At 38.3% G+C, this 25,080-nt stretch overlaps 1 protein-coding gene across 5 annotated transcripts; it reads left to right on the top strand.

The window, feature by feature from the left end:
- The first annotated feature begins 1,977 nt into the window (after positions 1 to 1,977).
- LOC102235926 (zinc finger protein 638-like) lies at positions 1,978 to 23,307 on the top strand. Of its 5 annotated transcripts, XM_005810712.2 has the most exons (26): positions 1,978 to 2,095; positions 5,021 to 6,650; positions 10,943 to 11,004; positions 11,229 to 11,258; positions 12,485 to 12,651; positions 12,834 to 12,932; positions 13,795 to 13,970; positions 14,128 to 14,343; positions 14,435 to 14,533; positions 15,134 to 15,168; positions 15,244 to 15,290; positions 15,462 to 15,493; positions 16,099 to 16,221; positions 16,859 to 16,990; positions 17,072 to 17,113; positions 17,205 to 17,342; positions 17,437 to 17,601; positions 17,681 to 18,067; positions 18,853 to 19,284; positions 19,370 to 19,528; positions 20,285 to 20,504; positions 20,647 to 20,925; positions 21,978 to 22,043; positions 22,131 to 22,211; positions 22,298 to 22,419; positions 23,038 to 23,307. In XM_005810712.2, the coding sequence occupies exons 2-26, from the start codon at positions 5,373 to 5,375 to the stop codon at positions 23,086 to 23,088; spliced, it is 4,638 nt and encodes a 1,545-aa protein (XP_005810769.2). In that variant the 5' UTR covers positions 1,978 to 2,095; positions 5,021 to 5,372; the 3' UTR covers positions 23,089 to 23,307. The 5 variants fall into 5 exon arrangements, with proteins under 5 accessions (XP_005810769.2, XP_023190418.1, XP_023190419.1 ...); XM_023334650.1 differs by having other exon boundaries at positions 1,978 to 6,650; positions 16,102 to 16,221; XM_023334651.1 differs by having other exon boundaries at positions 1,978 to 6,650; positions 20,288 to 20,504.
- Positions 23,308 to 25,080: the final 1,773 nt, after the last annotated feature.

Here is a 25,080-nt window from a genome sequence, read left to right as displayed (position 1 = left end):
AACGTTTGGCTCTTTCCTCCTTAATTTCCCGGATCCTCAGCAGGCGGCGGCGTGCTGCTAAAGTGAAACAACAACAAAGCGTGTTGACGTCACAGATCACAGAGTTTAATTCCATACAAAGCAATGCATGAATCAATCAACAAAGCTGCAGAGGAACATAGATATACATAGTTTACCTTATACAAACAAAGACAGACAAGGGGAAGACAGACAAACACAAAACAAAGACGAACAAAAAAGCAAAGATGCGTCTTTGGAGAGAGCCGATGCAAAAAGACAAAATGGTGGCCGCTCTCTGTATTTTTTCTCCTGACACGTAATCTTATAGTAAGGAGGTGTTTTTCTATTTAATTTATGCACTCAAGGCGTTCCTCTTGTTGACCAACTGGAAACTCCCTTAAGCACTCAGAGAAACTTGGAACTCCCCTTAATTTACGGCAAAGATCAAAGGGCCATCTGGCAAAACAACAGAGCGGATCGCTGGCCCTGACCCCCCCGTGGCTCCCACGGTCATTCTGAGTACAGAACAATCCTGAGATAAAATCTCAGATACCTGTGAAATCTAAAGTCTCTCTCTCCCAAACTCAATTTATTGCCCTGCAGGAAAATGCTAATTTTATGGCTGCGTGGTTTGGCCTCACAGCAGGGAGGCCCCATTGAGTGATCTGCATTTTGGCCCCTGTTTGTCTGAATGCCTGCTCATCTGCTCAATCCCAAATGCTCGACACAAAGCTGTTCCAAATAAGAGTGTTGAATATACCTTTTACACATGTCGTAAGATTAACTATATTAAGGACTAAAAATAATCATTTTTCCTTAACACCCTTCAGAAACATCCCAGCAGTAAAATATTTAATAAAACATGACGGAATAGCTGGACAACTTTAACACAGGCTTAGACAATGTGACCTTTACTGTTGGAAGAATCTGGTAACTATTTTAAGTGGATGATCATAATTTTTGTATCTGGAGCTCCTGAGAATTTGTTTTATTGTTTATGATGTTGAAAGTTTTATGTGCCAGAATGGCCCAATGCCATTAGATGCGTATGCCACAGGCAAACTCTTGTTTTAACAAACAAATAAATAAATAATAATATGATACCCAATCTCAGATTTTTCAAATCTGCACCACAGAACCACAGTTAGAGACAGTCAGTTGACATGAATGCTTTAAAGCTCTTTTGTAAAAGCTATAAATGGTCAGTTGTGCTTGAACATTGTGACATTGTATTGTACTCTGTATTTAGAGGAAAATATTCTGGGTTTAACCTACAGTTTCACTCAGAATATTAAACACCCTTGTCATAAGCATTATTGTCACATTTATTTTTGTTTTTGTGTATTTTATCTGCTAGCCTTTGAGCAGAAAGGAATTTAGTGTTCAATGAATCTGCATGATTAAGTCACATTTGAGGGGTTTTTAAATCATCTAAATGTATTTAAGTTTGGTGATAGGAAAGTTAACCCACCGCAATTACTCTTTAAACTCCTGATCATTTTTCAGCCCAATGTGTTCACTGACATACACACACAATATATATATATATATATATATATATATATATATATATATATATATATATATATATATATATATATATATATATATATATATATATATATATATATATATATAGTGCCAATCATTTAGTGCATAAATGTTTTACGCAGTGAATGATGTGAAACAAAATTACAATGATTGGATATTTTAAAATGTGGGGGGAATCTGTGGTTTAGACTTTAAACCTCGTCTCTGATTCGTGTTAAACTTGATCCCTGCTCCTGTTGCTCTAACTGTGTTGTTATCCAGCCAGATTGTTGACCTGATAGTAATCTTACTTTGATTCCAGAGGAATTTTTTAAAGATTCTGCGTGGAATACGGGACTCATTAGCAGATTATAGGAAAAGGGGTGATATAGAAATAAAATCAAGGCAAGATTTGGTTTACTTTTATTCTGAAAATCACAGACGGAAGCGAGTTCTGTGGGCGTTTATGGCGGAACACAGAAGATTTCGTTGTCATGGCTAACGGCTCAAATACAGTCAAGAGATTCCCGTATTAACAAAGATTGAGGTCAACACATTGGTGAAGGTATTTATTTAATATCTAGAGCACGTACTGATGGCAGTATTGTATCGTAGCGAACTACGTTGTGGCTAGCATTAGCCAGCTAGCTATGGGAGCCCCACAAAATGGCTGGTGGGATGTGTGGGGCTGCGCAGGTTGGCCCGCTACTGTTAACTCTTTCTGTAAATGACATATTCTTGCTATGTATCAAGTCATTTATTAAAGAACATTGCATAAACTTTAATTGAAAAAGTGGCTGTATTTTAAGTCTTCGGAAAGCACATATAATGACTGACCGCTCCCTGCTGAACTATTCCCTATTCTCGCGAGATTTGAGTCGCTTCGCCATGCAGTGATGTTTGTTTTGGGATGAGAATCTACATCGATGTGGATGAGCTCCTAAACGTAACACTCTACAGACATTTAAAAGCAGAATACTGATATTTAAAATATTGCGAAAGTAGTAAAGGCAGAAAATGGCCAAATGCTTTAATAATAAATTAGGAGTATTACAGGACTTTATTTGTCTAATTCAAGCAGCCTCCCTCCCGCTTTCTGAATACATGTGTGCTCTGAGTGACCTGTTTATTTATGGTGCACATTGCATTTTCTTTTCTTTTAGACAATTAACTTACCAGCGAGCTGATTGACTTTCTTGATTTACTGCTTCCTTTCTTTTCTGCTGTCTGTGAGGGGGATCCAACTGCCCTGCAGCAATTCTGGGAGATTAATTTGCTGTTCAATAGTACGAATTTAGTGTTTTTTCGTTAACTAGTAGAGAAATTAAACTATTTACTCATTAATTCCTTTCTTTTAGAAAACGCGATTCCAATTAACACAGGGTGAATGATCTGAAAAACAGCTGAAGTACCAATCAGTGACTGTTTTTTCTGCACATTTGTGCAGGTTGCGCTATGTTCATCTATTGTGGTTCCTCTTGAAAATAGGGACACTCCAATCAGGATTTGTATTCTGATACAGAATCAGTCAGTAGTCTGTCTTGCATTTTTATTTTTTTTTGCTTCACACAGTTGCAAACGGCACACTGTAAGAGCATTAAGATCCTGAACAGTAAAGTTACTGCCTGCAGAGACTGAGCAGATCGGCAGCTCAAAATAATGACAATTGAATTATCTATTTTTATCCTCATCCTCAGTTACTACTTTATTTATTGCAGTGAGGCTCCCTGAAATGTAGGGCATTCCTGTCAGAAAACAAGATTTGAGTATCACTGACTTGTAGCTGATACAATGTGTATTTTGACACACAGCTTATGACCTGATACTTTAACAACACATAAGCACCAAACAAATTTAGTCCAGTCCTGTAAATTTTGATACAAGAAATTAGAATTTGATTTGACTTGGTGTATTATGAAGTCAGAAGGAATTATGCAATTCAGCTGAATAGGAGCATATTTATTTACTGACCTGAAATATGAAGAAAAAAATCTACCTTGCTCATAAGTCTTTAAGTTTTATGATTACTGTATTTAGATTTTTAGATTATGGTTGTTTAAATGTTTACAGCACAGTCTTTATTGCTGATTATTAACTAAAGGTGTTTCTAAAGTACTCGCATAGAGCAGTATCAGTTTTGGTATACTGATAATATAAAAAAGCAAGAAATAATGGCACATCAAAATAATGCACATAAAATTTTACATTGGTTAGTCTCTCATTCACTGCCAAGAGCCAGTGTCCTGAATGCATAATACCTGCTCTAGGCAAGCCCGGTCAAATGGTTGCATTTTATTCTCAGTATGTTAATATTTCTTCAGAGGCCCTGAAATGTTTCAATTATTTGACTGAGTTGATTGGAGCAAGGGAAACATGCAAGACATTGGTTTATGACACTTGGCTGATGAACTGACCATGATACACCATGCAGCATGAGGAACATTTCTCAGAGGATTGTAAAAAATCTGATTGTAACCAAGGAATAAGTAGAGATGCCGTGATGCATCAGTGTATTACCAGATAGTGGTTTTGGTGGTGGAAAAGAACCAAGAAGCATCTAAATACTGGCATTGGTAAGTTTCTAGAGCAAAGGTCTGCAATTACAGCCTTCAGTTGTTTTGGATACATCCCTGCTCCAGGACACCAGAGTCAAAATAAATCCTTCAACACATCAGCAAGTTTCACAAAGGGTCAGTGGTTAAAAATTAATTTGATTCAGGTGTGTTGGAGCAGAAAATGCACCCAAAAGTTGGTACTTGAGGAGTTGTAGTAATTTAGGATTTAGAAGTTGATATTGATAAGTTAGAGACAACAGTACATTTAGACAATGTAGGGTTCAGGTTTACAGAAGATGCATATTAAATAAGGCCTGTAAAACAAAAAAAGCTGGCTATCATTATCATGTCTGACCACAGTCTTAAATCTCTGTCAGTGGACTCTGCATGTCTTACAAGATGTGTTAAGGCCAAGCAAGCTGACATATAAAACTGTTTTTTTGCTACATACTGTATTATTTTTAGGTGACTAGTGTTATGAATGTAGTACAATTTGTTCTTTTAATACCAAATTCTCAGATTTGTTTGTAGCAGCCGTTTTTGATTTGCTAATCATTTTCTGTTTGAATTATGAATTCACTATTGTTTCTTCATAATTTTATCTAAGTTGTGTTTAGACAGTTTGAACAAGCTCTGTTTTATCTACTGTCTGATTATGTACGCATAAGAAGCGTTTGGAATCATTAATAAAATTAAGCATTTGAGGCAGATTATTGATTGGCTCATTAATGTCTAGACATTAATAGGCGGATCTCAGTGTTTCAGTCATTAAGGTTGGATATCACTTTAAGAAAATAGGTTGACCGTATTTCTTTTTGTTGGAGACACTGCTTTAATTTTAAATAGGTTTAATGGGGGGGGGGGAAGAAGACTTGGCATGATGGCTGCCCTTGATATGAATAATTATAATAGTATATTTCTGCTTTCCACCTCAGCCTCGCTGTGCACAAAGACAGTAACGGTTTACTCCTTGCTCCAACCCTGTGTTCGGAGCGCAGTGCTACCCTCTCCATCGGCTGCCCCACCAGAGAGACCCATTTCATTTTTGGACCTGCGGTTGCTGCTCTTCGACTTGCTCAGATACAGACTCAAACACAGATCGCTCTCCGGCAGATCGCTGTTCTAGCGTCTATCGTTTTGGGCCACTGGTGTGATCTCACAGCAACATTACCTCCTCACCTTGCCCTCCTGAGTTTTTTGACTCAGCAGCAGGTGTCGACGTTTGGCCTAGAGGGAACCACAAACAGACGGATTTCTACTATCACTCAACCAAGTCGGTCTGCTGCAATGTATCACCAGCAATCTCAACAACAGGGCTCCCAGCCTTTTCTAAATGCATCTAGGCCGCCTCATCATCCGCCATCTGCAAGTCAGCATCCAAATCACCCCAACATGCAAGGAATGGGGTTCCAGTTTCCTCGTCCCAACCAACTTCCCGATGAGCTAGAGTCTGCCCTTTCCATCAGGGGCACCAGAGATATGGATCACCGGCAGATGGATCTAATGAATCAATCGAACCAACATCAGAACCAAGGTACAGGGATTGGTCAACATGGAAGCTATGGCTCCAATCCAACGTTGCTGTCAGCAGATAATCAGTCTGGACACCAGCAAGGAGTCGACTGGTCAAACTATCAAGCTCCAACCAAACTTTTTGCGGCAACACAGCAGCAGCCTCAGGGCAGCCAATCAGGAGCCAGAATACTAAACTGGAATCCCCCCATAAGTGATTCACCAACTCCTCAAACTCGACAACCTCTTGGTGATGGAGGTAGGATGGAAGGTCAGGGTTTGTACACGCCAGAGAGTGCGGGAAGCATCTTGGCTAGCTTTGGACTTTCAAACGACGACTTGGAGGTGTTGAGTCATTACCCGGACGATCAATTAACGCCAGATACTTTACCGTTCATACTCCGTGACATCCAACTCAAAAAATCAGGAAAGCAAAAATCTGTGAGCTCTACCTCCTCTTCTTCATATTCTCACAATTTGACTCCTACTGGTTCTTCACACTCAGTGGAAGTACCCAGCCTTCTTACTGTTACTCAGACAGCAGGGAAGGTCATTGACTATGGACATGCCAGTCGTGGAACTGAAGAAAGTGGCACCCGAGAGACTTTTAAAAGGGAGCAGCTTTCTAGTGAAAGGACTGTTAAAATGCTTCCAACTGCAACTTCCTCATCAGTGTCAAAGGTGGAGAAAACTGAAAGACGTCAAGTTCGTGTAGAGCACAAGGAGCCAATCAAACACGGAGACAGGGACTATCGCAAGACGACCTGCGAAAAGCGCAAGCACAGCCGATCACCAGCGAGAGAATTTGCACCATTGCCTAAATCTCGTAATTTAGACAGAGACTACCGACAAGTGGAATCTAAACAGCGGCCGCCATCTGAAACCAGGAGTGAGGATTCGTCAAGACGTTCTCCCTCTTCTTCATCTGCTTCAAGACATGGCAGTAGCAAGAAGTTGCCTACGCCTACCATGATAAGCGATTTCACAGCGGTGTCTCCAAAGGTGTTTCCTCATACCTGCTCCCTGTGTCACATTCAGTGTGAACAGGAAAAGGTGAGTGCTAACATGTCATCATACTAATGTCCAGAATATTCCTTTAAAACACTAAAATCAGTTTGATTTATTTTTTTTTATAGTCGTTTCATGAAGACATTTTGCAATACCTTATATGCTTGTTTTTAAGTTTCCTTCTTTAGTTTTCTTAAGTATGTAAATAATTTGGAGCTAAATTGGGGATTTATTAATAACAGCCATTCACATTGACCGAAACATCACGTTAGCAGCGTTTTTGGCTCGTTAAGTCATAATGACCCAGACATAAAACTGAATAAAGGTAGGTAATTGACTAGCACAGCCTTAACGGACCAGTTTGTGAATTTAACAGCCCATTAAATGACCACAACAGCTATAGTGGTGTGATTGTTCTTTCTACAATGTATAAGCCTGTTACTCCCAACCAGGTTCAGAACTGAAGAAGCACTTTGAACGGGAGGAGGTGAAACGTCTCTAAGAAAGTAGTCGTTCTATTACCTTGGCATACCGGAAACTTGGACTTTTGATACATTTTCTCTCAATAGACCTTAAAATAAATGTTGGCAGATATCATGAAGTATTCTTGAATAATAAAATAGACTTTGATGAGTCTGCCATGATACATCTGCAGAAAGACAGGATGGTTTCAGCTACTAAACCTCTATTTCTCTTCTTGCAGTTTCTTTTCTTTTTGCAATGCTCACCTCTTTTTTAACTCAGAGGCCAATAAATAGATGACCTAAAATGGCAAAACAAGGCAGATAAATGATCCTTGAATGGTAAAAAGTTTTCTGTGTCCCTAGGATTGCTTTAGTTGATTTCTGTTTTTAAATTAAGCAAACCAGGCCATGGTCAGTATGATAAATATGATGACATAGCGGTCTTAAGCTCCCTTGAGGCAAACAACAATGACTGTTTTAGTGGTAGAAAGGATATCTGTTGACCTCATTTGTACTAAAAAGGTAAAGTAAATATGCAACCTATTCAAGTGTTTGACAGTTCTGGTGTGCTGAAATTTTCCACTGTTACTATTTATAAGCTGGGAATTCAGTTCTTGTTGGCATTTTAAGGGTTCAGCATTTTAGACATACGCATTTTCTTTGGTAAAGAAGTTCTTAACACATCATGTAAAAGTGGCCAGGACAGATAGTGATTAAGAAAAGAAAAGTTTTTATGTTCCAAAATTATGTTTTCAGATTCAGATTACAGGTGGTGTGTAAAGCCACGTGTGTTTTATGTGGCTTTGTGTGTCTTTAACATGGTAATACATGTAAAAAATTACAAAATAGTTAATGTTTGGTTTTCCTTTTTAATAGGGCGGAACAAGGTATTCATGAAAAAACATTTGTTCATCTACTGCATATCATAATTTTGGAGAATCGCTTTGCTGTCTTACAAAAACTAAATGGGAACTTTTAGAGGAATTGTCAGTAGCCAAATTAATTATCTGAATTATTCGAAAACGTAAAAAGAAATTGTTGTATATATAGCTGGGTTGTGTTGAATGATTATGAGTAGTCAGTATCTTACCTCCAGTAGACAGCAATGAAAGCAATGTAAGTTTAGAGAATCATGGGAGATTTCTAATGGAGTCATAAGGTTACTAATAATAGTAGATTTTAAAGATCAAAAATTTGTCTAACCAAGACTTTACAACTTTTACCTACAACACTTTTTGAGCATTTTTATCTAGTAGCTACTTAGTATTGCAATGACGCCTGATTACCAGCACTGTGTCTCCTGAATAGCAGTTCTGTTGTTTTTTCCTAAAATAACTTCAAATATTGTAGTGAAAGTGAAAAGCACTTATCTTTCCTGTGGGGATATGCTAATATTTTTAGCCAGGTAATGGTAATAAAAGTTCTAGTTCTAGTTAATAAATGAAAAGAAATGCTATTTACTTTAAAAAATGGCACAATGCAAAATGTATGTTTTGAAAAAAATCTTAAATAGATTCATTCAAACTGCTATTATAGCTAATCTTTGGTCACTTTAGATTAATAAAAAGGCTGTCCTGATTACCCAGCAGAAAATCACTGTGACTGCCGTCTGCAGCAGATAAAATGACTGCTCATAAATACCCAACACAAACCCAGCTCCAAAACTAACTATAGCTTTTCAAATGTAATTAATGCATTTTGTTTTGGTTAGTGATTTATACCCTCTGCGTTTTTATATACTGTATCATATAAACATTGACCAAAGAATAGATAGATTACAATGTTGGCTTCATTGATGCCAATATTTGAAGAGAATAGTTTTGTAAGATACACTACTCACAGAAAGATTTTGGGGAAGTTTTCAGAGAACCATAAACAGTTCATGCTAGAGTGATGTTACATCATAAAAGCAAAGGATTCATATAGAAATTTAGTGTAATTGTAATTTCTTCATCTCAAAAGTTATTAATATCTCTAGCACGTGTTTTTGAGCATAAATCACTTTTTTACAGTGACTCGTCTCGACGAGTTGACTTATTTTATGCTGAAGCTTTTGACTTTTCTTAAAGCTTCATCATCATTAACGATTCCTGTTTGAATCTACTTCAGCAAAGAGCAGCACTAAGACCCCTACTTTCTTGTCCAGCGTATATCATGCTGATGTAAGCAGTCATTAATGATCTGGTTCGACACTCAAATGCCTCTTAGTTGAAATGTAGCAGCTGATTGTTAGTTACAATCCTCGGCAGGAACTTCGCTCTCAGAACATCATGTTTGAAGGTCCAGTATTATTGATTGATGTCTTTTGCCTTGTTTCCACTGAGCGGTACAGGTTGGTGTGGTTCTGTACGCTATTTTATGGTTCGGTATGTAAAGGAGAATTTTTCCACCGCAAGTTAAGGTGCATTTACACCATCAATGTTTAGTCCACTTTAACCAAACTCTAGTTCATTTGTCTTGAATCGGTCCATCAAATTATATTTGTAGCGCTTTACAAAAGCGAATGTTGTTGTGAAGGGCCTAGAAAGTCCAGTTTGTTTGGGGAGGTGTAAATGTGCAATCGTACTCTAATGTGGACCACAAAAGCAAACTCTGCAGAAAACACACTATAGCGCAGGGAATGCTGGGTAAACAAACACTCGAGGCTAACACATCCGGTAGAAATTACTTCTCTTTTGCCACGAAATCCTACAACCGTTTATTTCTGATGCTACTCTATTTTAGTTTACATTTTGTGAAGAAAGTTGCGCTTGTGTCTTCTTCAGAGGTTTTCATATTGTTTACTTCAGTAGTTCTTGGTACAGCGCCACCACAGGTGAGGGAAGGAACAGGTTTTCTAAAGGTTTTTTTTCATTTGATGCAGTGCAGTGTGAAAACAAACTGCACCAGCTAAAAATGTAACAAATGTTGCAACTTCGGTCCCCAATCAAGCTGAGTCTTCCCGACTTTACTCTCATTGAGCCTTGCGTCATACTAGTTCAACAACAAACATGGCGTTTTTCTGTCCCCCAATCAATTGACTGTGTTGTGTGTCACCAGCAGCTCCACCCTAACCGTACTGTACCTTTTTCTTATGAACCTACTTCTGAACAAGCCCAGGAATGATGTGGTACGGGTTTACTGTATGGACTGCTTTTACAGTGGAAACAGACCAAATAGCAAACTGACCCATGCTGTACCGCTCAGTGGAAACAAGGCAAAAGTTCATGACTTCAAAATGTGTACAGCATGAAGAACAGGAATGCTTTAACTACGACCAGAAGGTTCAGAGGGTAATTCAAGGTCAATCACTTAATGGAACAGCATGTAATATAATAAATAAAGTAAGATTAGACTCTGGAAAAGGCCTACTGAAGTTGAGGAGTAAAGGTTATCAATTTGATATCTGATCAGGAAGTCAAACATTCCTAACTTTTTGTGAGTAGTGTATATGTTCACCCCAGCCAACCGGACCTTCATCTGTGAGAGCAGAGGAAAAACTAAATGTTCAGAAATCTGACTTATTTGGTCGTCAATCAAATTGATTGATTTTCTGTGATTCTTGTCGATTGCAGGCCTGAAATGTTGCACACAAATAATTGTTTTTCACCTTGATGACAAATCACACTCATTCTAACGTGAGGTGGAAAACAGACTGTTAGACATTGCTGCAGAAAATAAAGAGATAAGTGGACATGGACATGATCAAAGTTAAGTTTGTCTGTCTGTGGACGGGATCTCCTGTTAGAACCTGACCGAGATGTGCTGGAAACATGTCAGGTTCGGTAAAGATGATGTAACATCGACCTTCGTTCATGTGACTTTGTTGGCTGTTTTTTCCCCTCTGTTTCTGTGTCGGCCATGTTCTTATCTGCCTTGTTTTTTCAACTCCAGGACTGGGTTGACCATATTAACACTGTTGATCACACAGCCGCCTGCAGAGACCTGCGCAACAAGTGAGGACATTTCAGCATGCTGCTGATCGCTTTGTACCTGTAGCACATCTTCCATATCAGCATACAGTAGCAACAAGCATTAGATCAGTTCTAACAGTATTTGTGATCATCATTCAAGCAGCTTTAAAGCTTAAGTGTTTTTTTATTCATTCTCAATCTGCATCTTTGTTTGAATGTATTCCACAACCTTCTGAGTAACGCATCCTGTGTGTGTTTGTTTGAAGGTACCCTGACTGGAAACCAAATCTACCAAGGTTAGTTGAAGTTCCACAGCACATGAAGCCTGTTGGGGTTAGTTTGTCACTTATCTAAACCAAAACAGGCAGAATAAAGGTGAAAAGGAAGGCCAGCCTCTTTCTGTCCTATGGTTTTACTTATCAGGATGGAATAAATAATCCACAACAGAACATAAATCATGATAATACAATCTTATATGAACAATTCGATGGCATATTGTGTCAGGCTAGTAAAGATGCAGATTAAAAAGAAAACCAAATGTTATTGCAGATAAGACAACATATAAAATAGGTTTGGGGAATATTGGTGTAAGATTTTATCTTGATGTTTTGGTGAATTTATTATAAGGTTAAAAGTGACAAAGTATTTGCAACTCTCCAGTTGTGACGTCAAAGGCCCGCAAACCTAAAATATTGCCCTTATAAGCATCTCCGCTTTAAAATGGGCATAAAAAGCATAATTCTTATCAATAGCTGCATTTAATCATTTTTGTTATTTTTTTTATCCTGTTATGGACCCAGTAGTAGAGAAAAGTGTAAAAATAACACTCTTGATGATACAGCCAGTTTTTTCTGTTTTCAAACATCTTTGCAATAAAGCTAAATTCTTAACACGATATGAAATTTTTCACAATAAAAATACCTATTCCTGATGTAAAAACATTTTTAAAACATTTGGACTCCAAAGACCAAGGAAAATCACCACAATGTCAAGACTTCACTGGTAAGAGAAGTTACAAAGAACACATTAACTTTATCTTAAAGTTTATCTTAGACATGCCTCAGTTAGGATGTTGAATATGAAAGTTCTTCACAGGATAATTAGAAGAAAACTGTCAAATAAAGGTTTTACTTGGGTTTGTCCTAATGCAAACCTTTTTTAAGTTTGCAGATTCTTTGCTGTAATTGAACCTTCTCAGATTGTATTGTGTTGCTCAGAGGTCTTCATAAACAGACAGGCTGGTTCTTCCTGCAGTTACTCGGTGTACAAGTATCAACAACTCCAGTGTGCATAATCAGGTGGAATATCATAAAACTTAGTTGAATTTAGGGAATATTCCTGTTTTGACAGAGTTTCCGTCTTGAGTTTTTATGTAAAAAATGGTTGTATAATCTCTCAGATTGTTGAGACAATTTATCTTGTATTGAGTCTGCCTGAATCTAACCCCAATAGGTGAGGCCTTGACGTTTTTAAGCTTTAAGTTGGGTCTTTTATCAGTGAGGTTTCTGGTGTTTTTTTCCAGTCGGAGCTGGCGATATGGCAGCCGTTCCCCGTTCGGTTCTGCACCTCGGTCCCACTCTCGCTCTCCAACTTCCCCTCATGGCAAATACCGCAGAGAGCCCTTCATGCACCGGGCCCATGGGAGGCCTTACTCTCCTCCCCGGCATCCCCGGCCCCACTACCACACAGGTAGCCCTCATTCAGGTTTAACATATCAGTAAAACCTCTCTGTGATTTAAATGTGAAGCTAATTGATGTTTGCTGTTTATGTTCTAAGCTAACCTAGAAAATCCTCATTGAAGTGACAAAGATGCAATGAATTCGTGTGTATTGTTGTGCTAATCCCAACTTCCTGTTTCTGCCATTTTAAGACCACGGTCATTGGAATAAATATCCCTACTCTGGCTCACACGGCCCACATTATTCCCACCGAGAACCCTGGCCTGACAGGAGACACAGAGAATCATCAGGTTAGTATTTTACTGTCTTCCAGCTGCTGCTCTGCTCTGTTCATTGTAGAACTGCTAACTGTTCTTCAGAATAACGTTTCTCATTTTATATCATTGTAGAACTGCTTATTATGCATTTTTGACTCCAGCATATTTTGATTATCCATCTGTGTAAAGATTAAAATTTCAGACTATGCACTTGAATTTCATTGAAGGAAGTTTTTGCATCCAGTTGAGGTTGAAGGACCATAGTATATGGAACTGTGGGAAAAATTAAAAGACCACTTAAAATGATCAGTTTCTCTTATTTTGTTTTTTTTATAGTTATATGTTTGAGTAAAATGAACATTGTTCTTTTATTCTATGGACTATTGACAACATGTCTTTGAAATTCCAAGCAAAACTTTATTTGCCGAAAATGAGAAATGTTTAAAATAAGGAAAAAGATGCAGTGCTTTCAGATTTATAATAATGTAATAATTTAGAAACAACAATACTGATGTTTTAACTCAATATTTGGTGGAATAACCGTAAGGTATTCAATGGGATTCAGTGCAGTGGGCTCTTCATTGTTTTCAGAGCTGATTTTAAACTTTCTGCAAATTAAAAATGTACTGAATTGAAAACATCATATATTTAGATGGGAATCAGTTGATATAAATTCAAATCACTGCATATGATTTACAATATATTAACAATCTATTTAAAACAAAACAACAACCTTAAAACCAACTTCTGTCACATCCATTTATCCCAAGTTTGTGCACAATTTGATCCAAATGAAAATGTTTTTCAATCAGGAAACCAGCAGGTTGGATTGAATCAGTAGTTTAATAGTTTTACTTCTCATCATTGATTTGTTATTTCTGCTGTTTTTCTAAAGGAGGTTACTCCCACCATGGTGTGAGGCATCCTCATGACACTTTAACCAAAAGCTCTGGCGACAGAAGCAGAAACCCTTCCTCCTCTGCAGCGGGTCACGGATCCAAACATGCGGCCACAAAACCCTCCACTAAAACCATCAAGCCGGCACTAAAACCTGCAACGAAAACAACCAAGGTGGCAAGTTTGTCTGTTTTATCTGCGCAAAAGAAACACTAAAGTCTAAATGTTCTTTGTTGTAAGGGAAATAAATCATTTATTTTAAATGAACTGTTGAAAATTACTGTAATCTGGTTAGCTGGTGATGTTTAAAGGAAGATTTCTCTGTTTCCAGGCTGTTAAAAATCTACCAGTGAAGAAGAAGAAAAAGGTGGCGGGTCCACCCTCTCAGGGCACGCCGCTTGCTGACCGCCTCGTTTATCTGACTGGCATTCCAATTGATGCAACCGAACAGGAAGTGACTGACTTGGTCAGCTCTTTTGGGAAGATCAACAACGTGATTCTCCTTCCTTGCTCTGAGGAGGAAAGCGAGAAGGGCCAAGGGCAAAAGGTCAGCTTACGTGTTGGGGGGGAAAAAAGCAGCAAGTGCGTCATACTTTCTGTAGCTGACGCGTCACGATTGACACTCTGATCTGCTGCAGGCGTCTGTGTGCATGATGAAGACGGAGGACGCTCAGGCTCTGGCGTCTGCATCAGAACTCTGCATCAGAGAACAGCCGATCACCGCTTTAGTCGCCAAGGTACAAGGAGCAAAGCTCAGCTGCAGCAATCACAGCAGGAGAAATTATGTTCGCCCTGTTTTGGACTTCAGATCTTCTCCTGTGGATCCTTTACCATCTGAGAAAACTTTTGTTTTAACTCCTTAGATTTCAGTTATGATGTCCAGGCCTGTCACATTAACAATTCATACCAGTGATTATTGCGATAAACGATTATATTGTTGTATTGACACCATTTTCAGGTGATATATTGATAATGGTATAGTAATGAAAGACTAATAAATGCTAATACTTAATGTCAGTGTTTTACTTCCTCCTATTTAGTGGTGTATTGTTTTTAGTCTAAGGAAGAGTAGCCTGATGTTCTGTTTTGCAGAGGGAACTTAACCCCGAGTTACCTCTGATTGATTTGTATTTGGTTGTATCTGTTTGTTTGCATTTTACAAGCAGGTTTCTGGTTTAAATAACTAGAAAATATAAATTACACGTTCAGTAATTTTTTTTTTACCTGTCCATGAAGCTTTTTCCAACCCGGTAAAAATGTCTTAAAACTGTTTGTAATTTCAAATTGGAATAATCTGATTTATTTATTTTTTATCCCTTTTTTTTTCTTTCTGACAGAAACCTGAAGATGGTCAGCTTTCTGAAGCCAACAGGTTGGTTATGGTTTTAGTTTTTAACTTTTCAAACTGAACAGTCGACATTCACTGAACTGTTTTTTCTCCTCACAGCAAAACTGAAGCAGAAAAGGACAAAGAGTCAGCTGGGAACACCTCAGGTAGGAAATGTCTGTGCATTTTGACATCCAGTAAAAACTGAGACTGTCAGGAAAAATGTGCACATTTGAACATCACTACAATAATTGAGTAATTTTTCCATTTGCAACTATTGTCACTAGTGCAGATTGCCATTTTTTCTCACCTCCTGCTTTTCTGACTCCTTTCACCAGATGGTGAAACTGACCAGAAGACGTCCGATCAGGTACCTTTACCAAGTATTGATTGTCATCTGTCCCAATTTTTTGTTGTAATTTATTGGGATAATTTCTTTAAAACCTGTACTGTAAAGTCATTTTCTGATGGCTCTTATCTACACTGTAATCCAGCCTTTTTTAGCTGTGGCTTGTTAACATATGGGTTGGGTTAAATGTAGTCCTGAAATGATTAATCGGATTAATCATAACAAATCGATTACTGAAATAATTGTCAACTAATTTTATAATCAATTAATTGTTAATTAGAATATATAGACTCTAATAAAGGCCACTTGATGAAACAACAACTGGCCTTGTTATTTCAGAAAAGCTCAGTTACTGACTGAGCTTTTCACCTGTCGTTCAAGCGTTCACTAAAGGAATGCTATAATTTTTTCTTACTTAAAAAAGGAATTGAATTTATTTACTTTTAAAATGTATTTCTAGTATTGTATAAAATGAAATATCTGCAGAATGTGCCAATTTTTAAATCCGACTATTTGTGAGAATAATTGATAGAATAATCAATAACTAAAATGATCTTTAGCCCTAGAGAAGAGACAAAGCTAAAACACGGCAGACATTTTCTGATCTTGGCCTCCATCTTCCCCAGCAGAAGTCGAACGTGTTGGTCACAGGACTTCCTGACAGCGGCTGGTCAGACGGTGACATCGCTGAGCTTGTGCAGTCCGTTGGAGCGCCATCTGACATCATCCTGGCAAAACACGTCGGAAAGGTTAGCATGCTGCATTTTAAAAACAGAAGTTCTGTCCTTAATTGTGACATTTTTATTTTTGAATTTCTTTTACATACTGAAAGACTTCCTGAATTTCCTGATCGACAGCAGGGAAGGTCTTTAAAATAATTTTGATTTGATTCTAACATCTTGAGCATCTCATGTAGCTGGATGCTTTTGTCATTTTTTCAGTTTCCAAATGATTTCAGTCTCCATAGAAAATGAACAGCTGTTTGTCTGATTCTTCAGTCTGACCCAAAAGCAATATTTGTTTCAGGCATAACTGAACAATCAGTTTTGCTAATTGTTCAGTTAGCAACCATAAGTTTGCAGCAAAGAATCACTTCCTGAAGCAAAACCCCACATCTAGGGGCGCAAAAACAAATTTGATCCTGTGGAGGGCGATATGCTATGTGGGTGTAAACATGGTTGAATTTAGAGATTTAGCATTAGCTTCCATTAAAGTTATATTCTGCTCAAGCTATGTAGCGTGTTAGCTGGACTGTTTATAATTATTGTTTTAGGGTTAAAGCAGCTAACCTTTTAGTTTGTGGTGCCCAACACTGGTGCAGAGGTTTCAGGTTTCTTTCTCAGGCCATGTTAAGATGATGTTAACCATCTTGTGTTTTCCTGTTAGGCTCTTGTGTCATTTCCTGACCTTGAAGTTGCCGACGAGCTCGTGAAGATCCACAGCTTCAAGCCTGCCATGTTTAAGGACACGGAGGTGAAAATGACCCTGGTCAAAAAGCAGATCGGACTCAGCACTCCGGTAGGAAATCTGTTCCTTTCTGTTAGATTTTGTTTTCATTTCATACAGATTTTTGAGTTTATCGAATCCTCTCCTCCACAGGTGGCTCTTTATAATCTCTTCACAGGTTCACTGGATCCATTGGTGAGTATTCTACGGCTGTAACTCCTTTTATTTTACCATTAGAGACTGCCTGGCTTGTTCATTTATGTTCCATCTGCTCTCTGTTTCACAGGACGGTTCTGCTCCGGTTGGGTGGAACAGTTTGGTGGTGATCAAAAACGTTCCAGACTCGCCCGGTAGCTCCACCGAGGTCCTGAAACTGATGCGCCGCTTTGGGACGGTCATCAAGTTTCTTGTGGTCAACAGCATGGTTAGAAGTCGAGATTACTTATTTCTTAAACTCAAGGCTTCATGAATGTTTTTTGAAAATGTGACAAAATGTCGTGTTTTGTGGCTCTGATTAGATCATTTGCGAGATGGCGACCACAGCCATGGCCTTGTCTGTGTACAAACGCTTCCTGATGTTTCCCTGCATCATCCAAAACAATCCTCTGATCTTCTACCGCAAACCAGACCCCAAAGCTCAGCCGCCGACCAAAATCATCTCTGCATGCTGTGAGACAGCTGAGGTCAGTAGCTGGAAGCCTTCTGGATGAAAAAAATTAGAAATACCTGTTTGATGGTGTTTCCTGTATGTGTGTGCTGTAGGATAAGCCTCCAGAAGACACCCAAGTGGCAGCAGAACCTTCTGAACAAGAAGCAGAATCACAACCAGATCACTGTGAAGATCCGCCAGAGAAAGATGAAGATGAAAACACAAAAACAGAAGAGAAAACGGAGGAAGAAAATCTGACGGAAAGGGAGGGTAAAGACGATTGTGTGGAGGAAGAGGAGGAGGAGGATGAGGAGCTCGGCGTTTCTGTGTCTTCGCCTGCATCGGACGCTAAACCTGATGAAGATGCTGGTGATGCTGAAAACACAGAAGTTCACGAAGATGCCGGTGAATCAGAAGTGGAGAATGTTGAGGAGACACAAGCTCCTAGCTCTGATGCTGGATCAGTTTCCCCAGAGATGGCCATGCCTGAGCTGCCCAAGGTAAAACAACCTGAAGCTGCAGCTGCTCTACTGAAGAATAAGGTTTAAAATCAGGATGATAACAATTCATCAACTTACAATCAAAATTAGTTCCAATTGATTAACAAGATTCGCTTAGACTTTTTTAGTGTTGTAATTTGGCCGCCATCCAGCAGAGGGTGGTGCTGTTCATCGTTAGGTGGAGCCAGTTGATACAGAAATAGAGATGGCAGAATGAGTCCGTTGCGGGATAACAAAGAGCGTCAACTTCTCAACAAAAGATTATTAATGTGCTGCAGAGGCGATGATGGCGTGATGACAGAAAAGCAGAGGGGAAAAACTTAGTATGGTTGATTTTTGAGGGCTGTCGTGAGTTAATGCACTTCATAGAGTGAAGTTTTAGCGTTCCTTCAAGAGGAAAAGCAGACAGTACTTCTGTAAATCTATTTTTAAAATTTTTTATGTGTCTGTTCAGCAACCTAAGAAGTTTCTGTTTTGTTATATTTTATAAATAAGTCTTAATAATGTCAGAAAACCTAAACTTTGTGTTTATTCACTCAGTATTTAATACAGATGACACAAAATAAGGTTAAATTTAATGATGTGGTTTTTTAAAATTCAGAATATTGTGAAGAATTTACTCCTTCATGTTATGGAAAGACGATCTGCCGTCTTGATACAAGAGAAAACTGTTTTTGTTTTTTTTAAGAATTAATCATTAATCGGTAATTAATTCTATAAACTACATATTAACTTATTAATTGATAACTTTGCAGTCCCAGTTTAACGTCTCTTTTTGGTTTCAGATGACTCAAGCTATGGTTAACGCTCTACTGGAGGAGTGCAGAACAAGAACGGCTAACAAGATGGCGGCGCCCCCCAGTGAAGACCAGGGGCAAGTGAAACAGGAGCAGGAAGATCAGGAGAAAAGAGCAGAGGATGTGATAGACACCGCAGAAGAAAAAGACGAGGAGGCGAAAAAACTGGACAGAGAGAGAAAAGAGAGGGAGGTGAAGAAAGAGAAGGAGAGGAAGGAAAGAGAGAGGAGGGAGAGAGAGAGGGAGATGGAGAGGAGAGAAAGAAGGGAGTGGGAAAAGAAGGAGTGGGAGAGGAGGAGGCCGGAGAGGAGGGATAGGAAAAGAGATTACGACGAGAGGTCATTTGGGTCAAGGTTGTCCTACAGGCTGGGGAGTTACAGGCAGAGGGACGAACACTACAGAGAAGCTGAAAGACGAAAGGTGAGAGGTCAAAGGTCAGATCCTGGATCAACTGCTGCAGAAAGATCCGATTTCATCTGGAAAACTCTGCTCTGTTTCCTGTCAGGAGGAACCGGAGGAGGACGAGTTCCCCTTCAACTTGAGTGACTTTGTTACCGTCGATGAGCTGGGAGACGTGACAGAACTTCCTGACGCTGCGGTTTCCATGGAAACGTCAACTGAAGGCGAAGTGGCGCCCCAAACCGAACAGGATGAGGAACACATGGTAGAGCTGAACGTTTCTGTCTAAAACTTTGATTCATTTGCTTGTTTAGAAGGTAATGATTTCGTTTTTTATAGCTTCAGTAAAAATATTGTACTGTTGCATAAAACAGTAAAATAACAAAAAATTTAATAAGCTTAAACTTTCACCTACACGTTTTTAGGTTTACACTTTGTGTTATTGTCAATAAGAAGGAATTTAAATATTTATTTATGTTTTTTGTTTTTGTTTTTTTCGGGAGATGTGCAAAACTCTAATTTCCTGCTCATAACAACTAGGGCTGAAACGATTAATCAAATTTATGGTGAGATTCGATTATTGTAATAATCATCAACTAATTTACTAATCAATTAATTGTTAACGGTGGTATACAGACTCAAAAAAAGGCGTTTTATTGAAAGAAAAACACACAGAGCAGTATTTAAAAATATTTACATTTTTCACTTGAGATAAGTAAGACCTTAAATATCTTCTACCCAAAACTGAAGAAGTTTCCTTTGCTACAAATAATTAATGCTGTTATTGAATTTTGGGCAATAAAGTGTTTATTTTTATATTTTAAAAAGGAATTGAATTGTTTATTTGCATATTTTAAATGCATTTCTATTGTATTCAAAAAGCTAAAATATAAATATGCAAAATGTGCCACTATTCTTATCCAATTAATCAATTAATCATCAGAATTATCTGTAGGTTAATTGATAACTAAAATAATCTTTCATTCCAGCCCAAATAATAGAACGATTCTCCTTCCTCCAGCAGATTTCTGTGGAGGCCACAGCGACCCAGGAGAAGGAATCTGATGAGAAAGAACCAGAACATGTGGAAAGTCCAACAGCTGAGGCTGTAAGCAGTTTGGATTCTGGTCAGGACCCGAATGATGGAGACGCCCCTCCAGAAGATTCACACGTTCACACAGGTCCAAGTGAGACAGCGGACCAACCAGAGGCATCAGATGACAGCATGAAACCTGATCCAGGTACAACTGAAGAAACCGTCTTTAAACTCTGCTGGTGTATGACTCGGTATCATTCTGTCTAACTGACAGATTAATCAGTAACTAAAATAATCGTTATTTTCAGCTCTAGTTTGGTTTCCTGACCTCTGGTGTTTCTCCTCAGACGCCGCGCTCTCTTCAAGCCTCGATGTTGAGCCTGTTTCCACCTCCTCAGCTCCTGCAGTTCCAGGTCCAGCCACCTGCAGCAGCACAGCGGCGGCTGCAGAGCCTGAAGAAGAGAGCAGCAGGAGGAGCAGCCCAGCTGAACACGACCAGGAGAAGAATGAGGAGAAGAATGAGGAGAAGAAAGAGGAGCAGAATGAGGCGCAGAATGAGGAGCAGAACGAGGAGTCAAACAAACCGCAGCAGAGCCAGGATGAGGAGAACATGAATGAAGCTCCAGGTAATGAAAATAAGCACAAACAAGTTCAGAGTGTAGGCCTGTCGCAATAAACAATAAATCAATTAATCGCATGATAAATTAAAACAAGCTCAATAATTTACATTTGCATGATTTATCATTTTTCTCTTTTCTCTGGATGACAAAAGTCTGGTGTTTTGGTATCAACTAACCCCTTTTTTGAAGGACAATCTTGCTTCATAATTCATTTTATTAATTGTTTTGTTTATTTTGGATATTTAAAATGTCTTCCGATTCCACTGTTAAATTATCAGAATATAAAGTTTATTGATCTTCTAGAAAGTGTTATTGCATTATTATTATTATTATAATACCATTTTTATTATATTACTTGATTATTGTCTCAAGCCTTATATATAGCCGTAATAACAATGCCTAGCATTGTGTAACTTATAAATAAAAATGTTTTTTCCATATTTGTTAGAATTGTCACCATGTCATAACAGTGTTATAACAAGACTGATAATCTGGGAAAAGATCGCTCTGTGCCGCTATAACTGTTTTAAGAAATCTTGACCAAAAACAACCAATCAGTGAGGAGGAGGACTTTAGCGCTGTCAATCAATCTTGTGTACACGGTGCTCAATGTTCTAATGGTGGAGAAACAACTTACCGTTCTGGGAAAACAGTTTATCGTCAGGGGCTATGCTAACTAGCCTTAGTATTTGTGACAGGCTATGTTGTTATGAACCAGCTGTAGCTTAGCAAAGAGCAAGCTGGAGGGGGTTAGCATGAGAGCTATTGACAGCATTACTTGTTTCTCTTTGAGATTTGCTTGTCAAATGTAAAGTGTTTTCTAAATAAATTTAGTATTATTTTGCAAACTCTTTTATGGTTCTATGATCTCCAAAATAAATTCCTTCATATTTTATTACTATCTGGATAAATGATAAGAAAAAAATATTTTTTTATTAAATACCTTCATGTTTCTTGGTCTTCAGTTTAAACCAGTGGCTCTCTTCTCATGTTGCACAGCAGACTTTCTGAAAATGACTGACATCATTATGGTTGTTTGTTTATATTTTTCTCTTTAGCAGAACCAGAGACTTCGGCTGTGACCAGCGGAGCAGCCGAAGAGCCGCCAGATGTCCTGCAGAAAGGTGAAAACACTCGCCGTTTGTTTCAGCTGCACTGTTTTCACTGCCACTTCTTGTTCCAAATGTTAAAATGTTTTATTTCTCCCACAGAAAAGCCAAAAGAAGCCGAAGACACCAGAGAGGAGAGCGTGAAGAAGCCGCTGCCTCCGTATGATCCGAGTGCAGCAGTTGGTATGAAACCTTCCATAATAAACCAGTGATGTGTTTTTGATCAGATGTGTGGGGAGATTACAATGTGGGTTCTTGGTTCTGAACAGGTATGGAGTATTTGGTCCCAAAGACGGGATTCTTCTGTAAGGTGTGCAGTCGGTTCTTCACTGGAGCCAACGCGGCAGAGATCAGCCACTGCAAAACTCTGAAGCATTACGAGAACCTTCAGGTGAGCCGAAAACTCTGTGTGTGTGTGTGTGTGTGTGTGTGTTCAGTTTCATACCGGTTCAATGAAGGCGATCAGATAGAAACACACTTATCTGTAGAGTCCAGACGGCTTATTTTGTGGCAGTCATCTGTGAATTACAATCCACAACAAACATCTATTTCACTGCAAAAACAAAATCTCACCAAGTATTTTTGGTTTAGTTTCTAGTGTAAATATATAAGTATACTTGAAATAAGAAAAAATAACTTAACATTAAAGACCAGGAAAAGCAATAAAAGTATTAATAGAAAATCTAAAAAACTAAATGCAGGCACCAAAGTTCACATATTTTGCTTTAAAGAATGTCAGTTTATTCTAGGATTGTCTATTCCACACTTGATTTTAAAATGGAGGTGATCTATGGTCATCCAGATGATACATAAACGGTGAAATAACTCCATACTTTCAAAATAAAAGGCAAATTTTGCTTTCAGACCAGACTGCTGTTGGGTTGGAAAGGTCAATGCTTTTCTCTCAAATGTTTAAAATGCAGAATTTCTTTATGATTCTGAATTGGAAACAGTTTCAGATAGAAACTGGCATCTTCATCTCTTATTCGACTTCTTTGCTCTTTTTCAGAAATTCCTGCTGAGTCCAGAATCGTCGGTGAAGTCTGTGAAGACGAACTGAAAATCTGCTGTTTCATTTCATCGTTTGTCTCCTCGTGTGATTTCATTTCACGTTTAGGGTCCAGAGTTACATTCTGTCATGGATTAGTTCCAGATTATTTCTCCCTGGAAATGTGTTGGCTGTTCTTTTATGAAGAGTGGAGAACGGGAAGGAAAATGTATTGATTCCTCCTTCCAGAAGAAACTGTACACAAATAAATGGGTTGTGTTTTTTACTAAATTGTTTACAGCTTCAGTTATTTCAAGTTGTCAGATAATTAATGTATTATTTGTGATCAGAAACCTAACAGGTCTGCAAAGCACTGAGCCTCGGTTCAAACATACAGGTTATATTTACATTATTGAGGATGAGTGCTTAGTCTTTGCAGAGTATAGAATCATAATAAAAAATTTAAGAACAAGTCAAAACCAGCTTTAGCAGCTTAATTAGATGTTTAGCAGATTTCATTTTGAATTTTAAGTTTTTAAAGAATAATTTTGCTGCAAAATTGGAAAATCCTCATTTCATTGTCAGGAATTCTTAAAAGGTTTAAATGCTTCATTTTTTTCATTATAGTTCTTAAATTAATTTAAGTCATTTATTAAATTTTTGTATGTTTTATTGCCTTTTCCTTTCTTCCCTTTTTTATACTTTCTTTTTTAAATTGGCACAAGGGCATACATCAAAGAAATTATTAATTTGACGTGTTGGATTTATTTATACACTGACAAGAAAAAGTCTAATTCCTCCATGCTAGATTTCTGCTGTTTATTTAAGGAATTAATAAAAGGTCTTGCTATCCAATATCCCTTACATGTTATTAACTAAGTTATTTATTGTCATTCTTGCAAGTTTTAAAAATTTGGGTATTTAAAAAGGTTACAAAAGGTCTCAAATTTAACTTGGTGAAACTTGCAGATGGGCTGGTTAGTTGTGGTAGCCCACTAAATAAATGACTAACTTGCTTTCAGATGTGATTTATTTTTGTAACCCAAAACAAAAACTCACACTCAAAATGTACAAACCCTAAGAGGTTTTTTTCTTTGAATTGTCAGTTTAGCCTTGGAAGACAGACGGGTTGTAATTTCTGGAATTCAGGATCTGCTTGACAGCCAAAAAAGATTATTGCCTTTCTGTCATGTAGTAGTTGTGGGTTTACTCCACGCTCAGTGCTTGGCTTGATGTTCCCAACAAATAAGCAAGTCCACAGACAAAATATAGAAAAATAAAAACCTGGAAATACCTCCACAGTAAATAAGACCCCACTGAAAGAATAAGGAACACAAACCTAAAAATAACAACAAAAGTGTTTCCCATATATTTTTGGTTTTTTGGAGAGAAAATGCAATTTCTGTCTCCTCCACGATAATCCCTGTGGTTTCTGAGAGAACGTTTTCTACTGCAGAGCGAACTTCCCCAGCCGGAGAAGTTTGTTCTTTTGGACAATTGGAGAAATTGTACCCTAGGACAGCGCTCTCTTCATGGCTACTGTCTTCTAATGCCGTCTTCTTCAAATCAAAAGTTGAGTTTTCTGACCCCTAAGTCAAATTCTGCTCAAGGCCTCATACAGTCTTGGACCGCCCCTGCATGAAGAGTTAAATCCGCTGCACTGCGCACAGAGATGCGCAGCAAACGGTAGATTTAATTCAATGCTGCTAATGTGGCTTTAGCAGCTCTTCCATTTCGTGTCTGTTTTTAATAAGAGCCACAGAAACTGTTCTGGTTGCTGGAGATAAAGGGACAAGATTTTCTGAGGGTGCCCGCATTAACTCTGGCTGACTAAATAACGCATTGATGCGTCGTGTAGCCGGAAAAATAATACTAAAAATCTTTTTATGGACCTATTTGTGTCATTAATAAAGCTGATAAAGGGGCATATCTCCGATGCTAGCTGGCTTACATTCACTCAACATGATGACAGTTGAGAGTAACATTTTATGAATTTGACTCATAGTGACTTTGCTAATGGTGACTCTTTATGACAAAGTGATGGATAAATGTAACCTGAAAAGG

Source organism: Xiphophorus maculatus, chromosome 5, assembly GCF_002775205.1.
Source record: "Xiphophorus maculatus strain JP 163 A chromosome 5, X_maculatus-5.0-male, whole genome shotgun sequence".
NCBI classification, from domain to species: Eukaryota; Metazoa; Chordata; class Actinopteri; order Cyprinodontiformes; family Poeciliidae; genus Xiphophorus; species Xiphophorus maculatus.
Note: the sequence above shows the minus strand (reverse complement) of the source record. Positions and strands in the feature narration are given on the sequence as shown.

Excerpts from the sequence above, each read along its gene's own strand:
- LOC102235926 (XM_005810712.2), top strand. The coding sequence starts at position 5,373 with ATGTATCACCAGCAATCTCAACAACAGGGCTCCCAGCCTTTTCTAAAT. Across the intron at positions 12,933-13,794 it reads GAGACACAGAGAATCATCAG|GAGGTTACTCCCACCATGGT; the intron begins GTTAGTATTTTA and ends GTTTTTCTAAAG. Across the intron at positions 14,534-15,133 it reads TCACCGCTTTAGTCGCCAAG|AAACCTGAAGATGGTCAGCT; the intron begins GTACAAGGAGCA and ends TCTTTCTGACAG.